Source organism: Cyphomyrmex costatus, unplaced genomic scaffold, assembly GCF_001594065.2.
Source record: "Cyphomyrmex costatus isolate MS0001 unplaced genomic scaffold, Ccosl1.0 scaffold297, whole genome shotgun sequence".
NCBI lineage: Eukaryota > Metazoa > Arthropoda > Insecta > Hymenoptera > Formicidae > Cyphomyrmex > Cyphomyrmex costatus.
Genome location: NW_017277093.1, coordinates 311908 through 318618, shown reverse-complemented (window position 1 = coordinate 318618; position 6711 = coordinate 311908). Strand labels below are relative to the sequence as shown.

At 36.4% G+C, this 6711-nt stretch overlaps 1 protein-coding gene across 1 annotated transcript; it reads left to right on the top strand.

Annotated features, from left to right (window-relative positions):
• Positions 1-3442: 3442 nt before the first annotated feature.
• PolI (DNA polymerase iota) lies at positions 3443-5372 on the top strand. Its single transcript, XM_018541655.1, has one exon. The coding sequence runs from the start codon at positions 3443-3445 to the stop codon at positions 5174-5176; it is 1734 nt and encodes a 577-aa protein (XP_018397157.1). The 3' UTR covers positions 5177-5372.
• Positions 5373-6711: the final 1339 nt, after the last annotated feature.

Sequence of the window (6711 nt, the reverse complement as noted above, 5' to 3'; positions counted from 1 at the left end):
CAAATATACGGGATTAGATAAGTTAATTTTATTAAATATTTTTCAACGTTCAACAAAAAGCAAAGTTTCATTAAAATCGTTAATTGAGTTACACCTCCATAGGTTTATTTATAAGAATTTATTTGTAAGAAAAAAGTTAATTATGAACTCTTTTTATTTATACTTACGTCTTGTTTGTGATGGGACGCTGGGCGGCTGCATCGCTGCTAGTACGGGCGACTGCGTCGCCGCTGGTAGTGCTGGTACGGGCGGCTGCGTCGCCGCTACTGGTACGGGCGGCTGCGTCACCGCTGCTGGTACGGGCGGCTGCGTCGCCGCTGGTACGGGCTGTCCCGGATCCAACCCTGAAGACTGAGGTATTACGGCATATTTTTGTAGCCGTAATACTTCAGCCTTCAGGGCTGCTATTTCGACATCTTTTGCGTCTTCTGACGTCATTGAACTGAAACAAATATAAAAATAATTTAATAATTTTATTGTACTCTAATTTATAATAAATAATTTGTTATCATGGTAAGTCTACTTACAAAGCGTCTTTTTCATCCGCCGACATTTTTAATTTTCTTCTTTTGTTTTTCACAGGAATCACGGGTAACACGGATTATGAAACACGGTGGTAGTTCGCGCCTTTTGAATATGGCCTAGTTTACATGTGGCGTTTTTTCGTTATCCAACCAGAAGCAATCACGACTACGGCTATCTTTGTCATCTGATCTCTGAAGACGAAGATAATCTTAGCCGTGGTTGCTTCTGATTGCATAACGAATAAACGCCTATGGTGTATTTGATACGGGTATTAACTAGTTACTTTCTATTGAATTATTTGATTTTCCATATTTGTAAATTTAATGCATAATTCTTTAAATACATTGCTGAAATTATAATAATTTTACGGTTTAAAGCTTAAAGCTAATTAAATGTTACGCCTTCAAAATCTCATTGTAGACGCCGCTTAAGGGCTGCTGCACATTCTTTCCGTAACAGTAACTTAAAACGTAAACTTAAGCCGATGAGCCAATCAGGACTTTGTTTTTGGTTACGTAATATAACGGTAATTGAGAAAACCTAAAAGTGAAATTATCCATAACTTCGCAACATATATGTAAGGCCGGAATCAGACTACGCATTGAAAATTGTGATTGAAGATTAAAAATTGAAATTTGACCAATGAGAATAAAAGAATTTTTGCTCCTATCATTTTGATTGGCCAAATTTCAATCTTCAATCTTTAATCTCAATGTTCAATGCGTAGTCTGATTCCGGCCTAATACTACTATATGGCTATTGGGGCGTGGTTTGCGAACGAAACACTATGGTGCCGCCAATGCTAATTCTGTCCTTATTTAAGCGGGGAGCACAGACTTTTGCATAACGCATAAACCATATACATAAAGAATTTGATTGGTCCACTGACTCATGCATAAGAAAATGGACCAATGAAATTCCTTATGCACATGCTTTATGCATTATGCAAAAGTCTGTTCTCCCCGCTTTATGTTCAGTTTGTTGTAACGCGCAGGCGTCAATTTGTTGCGCGATAAGTGCTACATGTGATATATATGCTTCGCAATTACTCTTAATGTAACGAATTTCAACCGGTTGAAATTAGCTATGTAAGTTTACTGTTATCTTTAAAGGAGCCTACAGACCAGAGCGGCGCAGTGGTGAAGCGGCAAGCGATAGCCAATGAGAGCCATGCTTTTGCGTAAAAGCATGGCCCTCATTGGCTATCGCTCGTCGCTTCACCGCTGCGCCGCTCTGGCACAGTATATGTGGCTCTGGTCTGTAGGCTCCTTAAGTCAGTATCGCAAAATTACTAAAAAAAGTAATAAAAATGGCGTCGTTTGCAGACGAAATATGAAATCCACCAATCGTCTATTAGTCAGCCATTTTTAATACCACTCAATGAATGTCATGATTAGTTGACAGTCAGCTAATCAGGACGCGGAACATCGGTTGCGCTTCTCTAATATTTATCTAGGACTCTAGTTGTAAGTAGTTGTAGTTGTAAAGCCAGAAACACATAGAAAAACGTAAGGCCGTAAGACGTAAATAGTAACCCCGGATCCTCATAAGGACAACAGCGCTTTGACACCGGACACTGATTGGTGAAAAACGGGTTATGGGGGTAAATTTTACCCTCGCCACCGGTTTTTCACCAATCAACGTTTGGTGTCAAAGCGCTGTTGCCCGTATGAGGATCCGGGCTAAGGAAATCGTAACATTGGATTCGCTACCGGCCTTACGGTCTCTACTGTGATTAGCCAATTCGCTGACTGATTACGTTTTACGGCCTTACGTTTTTGTATGTGCCATGGGCTGAAGGTCCGTCTACAATGAAAAGTTTTAAGCCGTAACAGTAGGCAGTAAGTGATGTATTTCCGGTTTAAGAGGTCGCAACAGTAGCCACTGAACTATACTACTGGAAGGCTCTCTGCCATATGAAACAGTAGTAAACGGCGTAATAAACAGAGACAGCTACTTTAGATATCGCTGTCCTTCATGGCGCATGCGCATTCGACCATCGTACATTCAGGCTGCGTTCCGTTTTAGACATATGCGCGCATTTTATATAGTAAACGTCACGTAGAATATAGGGGAATTCGCGCATATGCGTGAAACGGAACGCAGCCAATAGTTCAGTGACAGTAGCCGTAAGCGAAATAAATTATTTCCATTTTTCGCTATTATTGATGCATTCTTCTAGGTCAAAAATTCTGATTGGATGATCGAAAAGAATACACCAATAATAGCGAGCGCTCACTCAACTGTTGAGTCCGCTGAACGCGACCTATGACTACTATTCTCCACGAGAGGTCTCTGTGGTATTACTTATCTGTTGACAGTTTCTATGACGAGATGAATGCGTATGCGACCATCTTATATCTCGATAGGTCCGCATAGATTCTGAAATTTCTTGTATATGTACATTATCTGTATCTATGACAATTTAAAAACATGGCTACCATGTGAAAATGAATTGATTTGCTGTAAACAAGTTTCTATCTGTTTGTTATGAGAGCTTTGTTTTGCGTTGTCGATTGCATAAATCGCCGATTGACAGAAACGTGCCTCATACTTTGAAACTGAATCATAGATCTACTGAAAGCATCAAACAACTTTCGAGAGTGACAGCTCCCATACGAACTGACAATAGCGCAGATTCTGTTTCTTATACGCAACTAATATCCTCGTTACCTTCGTTCCATTATCTGGAAATATTTTCGTCTTACTGTGACGTTGAAGTGCATTACAAATTCATGTAAAAACTTTTAAAAATAAACATTAGTTTCCTATTTGAGACACTTTAAGATCATTCTTTATATAATTACATATATCTCTCTATTACAGACGCAGCTTAAGAAACTCTGAAAAGTGGAACGTGGGAATTTTGTACACAGTTTTTATCATTTACAAAGATACTGCCCTGTAATAAACATCTATGGATACTGTAGGTTTTGATATTATTATGCATCATCCAAGAACAATCATCCATTTGGATGTCGACTGCTTCTATGCTCAGGTGGAAATGATTAATCATCCCGAATTTGAGGGAAGGCCATTAGGTGTGCAGCAAAAAAGTATAGTGGTTACCAGCAATTATCTGGCAAGAGAATATGGAATAAAAAAATGTATGTCAGTACAAGAAGCCTCACGCTTGTGTCCGGAGTTAGCTTTGGTAAACGGAGAAGATTTAACAAACTATCGTCATTATTCGAGTAAAATATCTGAAATTTTGCATCAGTTTACACCATTAGTGGAAAGACTAGGCTTTGACGATAATTTTCTTGATGTGACATCGATTGTAGAAAAACAGCTCAAATCTCAGAATGATACAGAACTTGATATGAGCAGCTCAAATGTAGAATTTGAAGATTTAAAAGAAGTTAGCAAGATATTTGGTCCCTCAGAGGAGGAATGTCCATGTGGTTGTCATACACGCTTGATTATTGGCTCGAAAATAGCAGCTGACATAAGGAATCGTATTTATGAGGAATTACATCTTACTTGCAGTGCTGGAATAGCGCACAATAAACTTCTAGCCAAATTAGCAGGATCATTAAACAAACCAAATCAACAAACATTAATCTTTCCATGCAGTGGTCCATTGTTACTCTCGACGATAGGTTCTATGTCCAAGATACCTGGTGTTGGACAAAAGACTACAGAATTACTATTATCAAACAATATCAGGACAGTTGATGATCTGCGTAGAATACCTTTAGAAAATCTGGAACTAAAAATTGGCATTGATCTTGCAAGACGACTAAAAGACAATGCAGAAGGAATTGACGAGACAGCAGTAAAACCATCTGGAAAGAAACAATCCATAGGTCTGGAAGATGGATTTAAAAGTGTGTCGTTGGTAGCTGAAGTAGAGTCACGATTAGGTGCACTATTAAGAAGATTGACAGAATTAGCAATGGAGGATGGTAGAATTCCTATTGCTATGAGAATAACAGTGAGGAAGCATGATTTGAACAAACCCACTTCAGGTAAGAGAGAGACTAGGCAATGTGCTTTGCCCAAACATCTCTTACCGTCCACAAAACATGGTATATACGATCATAATAAAATGTTGACACTTGCCATGAAGTTATTCCATCGAATAGTCGATGTTTCCAAGCCTTTCCACCTAACACTTCTAGGAGTTGCATTCACAAAATTTGAGGAGAGATCATATGGCAGAAGTAGTATTGCACCTTTTTTGTGTAAACAAGTTGCCGTCCATTCCGTTTTAGATATCAGCTCCGAAGAAGGTATTTCTGAAATGAATCAGGGATCACCGATGAGTATTAATCAAGATAGCAACGACAGCTCGGATCAATCGGCAATGAGCTTGATGAACACTGCTACTTCAAGTCTTTCATGCTCACCAATCTCAAAATTGTGCATGGCAAGTCAGAACACAGAAGACGATTTACAAAACGAGGTAGAACCAGTACCGAAGAAAACCAAGTTGGAAGTATGGCTGAGAGGTCCTCGAGAATCACCGAGTAATGAAATGGCTGGTTTGAGATTGAGTCCTTCATCATCAATGCAATTATCGCCTACGGTGGATACTACAGTGTTCAAAACTTTGTCCATTGAAAGGAGAGAGGTTGCTCGTTCTTGGCCCACAACCAGCAAACCAAAACCAAATAATATACTTAAATACTTCATAGCCAATAAGTGACGGAGCTGTGTGATCTAGTATTGAATGTCGCGTTTACATATGCACTTGAATTGACAACATTAAATGACAGCACCATATGGCATTATGCAGGATAGAATTCTTAATTTTGACTATTTTGGATGCCAAATCTAGAGTACAAAACATGTTATATGACAAATTATTATCTCACATAGACTTTTTCTAAATCATGACACAATTGAAATACATACAAATTTAAAAGATTTTTATATATATATATATATATATATACATTTATTATAGGGAATACATCTAATCATCTGCTATAATCTGCATCTAATGTTTTGTTTCATTCAAAGGGAGATACTACAGTATATCAATAAATATTAATTCGAATTTGAATATATCACATAAATTTGAATGTATCATACAACATGAACTTACATTTGCAATATTTTCTTTAAAATATTATGATTTGGAAGACAGCCTGAATAACGCTGCTCGACAAAAAAAAACTAGGATGGGACTAGATATCTCTTATAGTTTTTTAGATGTTGAACACGAATACATTTTCCAGATTGCTCTATCATGTCATAATTTGGAGAAATTTATAAAAAGAGCTACTCTCTTATGTATTTTATTATATTACACTTATAATGTATGATGTACTAAAAAAGTTTTATTGCAATCAAAAATAATAAAACTCTCAATCAAAAAGATTGTTTAATATCGGCTATAAGATATTTATGGTTAAATATGGGGTTTATTGTGGAAAAGGTGAATTTGTTATTGACAATTTACTAGTTTTTAATTAAGTTTGATTAAACATAATGGTTTTTTAGACCGCTATAGACAAATCCGATATCAAAATTGACAAGTTTAAAATCATAAGACATTTATACATTTTGCAGCATTCCAGAAATTTCAAAATTTTGATATCTGTTATTTTAAATTTGTCAAATTTAATAAAGAATTCGTATTTAACGGCATTTATATGTTTGAATAAATATAGTTGAAAGCTATTTGTGAAATTATCAGTGATTTAATTTACAGTTTTTCCATAATAGACCTCATATTTAACAACTATGAATATTGCAGCCGATTAAAAAATCCTTTTGAGGACTGAAAATCCTCTAACATACTTAATTTGATTGCAATAAAACTTCTTCAGTATGTCATACATTCTAGTTATAATATGATAGAATACTTCTTTAAAATAGTCCCTCTTTGCAAATTAAATGACAAATTTTTCAGAATTGTGCCACGCTAGTACAATTTGAAAACGCATTCGTATTCAGCATCTAAAAAATTATTCAAAAATGACCAGTCTTGTACCAGTATTTGCGAAAAAGTCATTTTTCTGTCAAGAGTGTAATTAATCAATGTATGATATATATTTTTATTTGATTGTGCTCTAAATTAATATCGTGTGCAATTAAGAATCCCAGATTAAGAATCGTCCTGCATAAGTTTTTCTTCTGTGCCTTTATATCACATACGTTTTAATTCTTCAAAGTGCATTTGCAAATTTTACACGACGAAACATGTATGTGTGTGTGTGTTTGTGTGTTTGTTGT

What these genes read in the sequence shown, in the direction of transcription:
- PolI (XM_018541655.1), top strand. Translation starts at nt 3,443, where the DNA reads ATGGATACTGTAGGTTTTGATATTATTATGCATCATCCAAGAACAATC.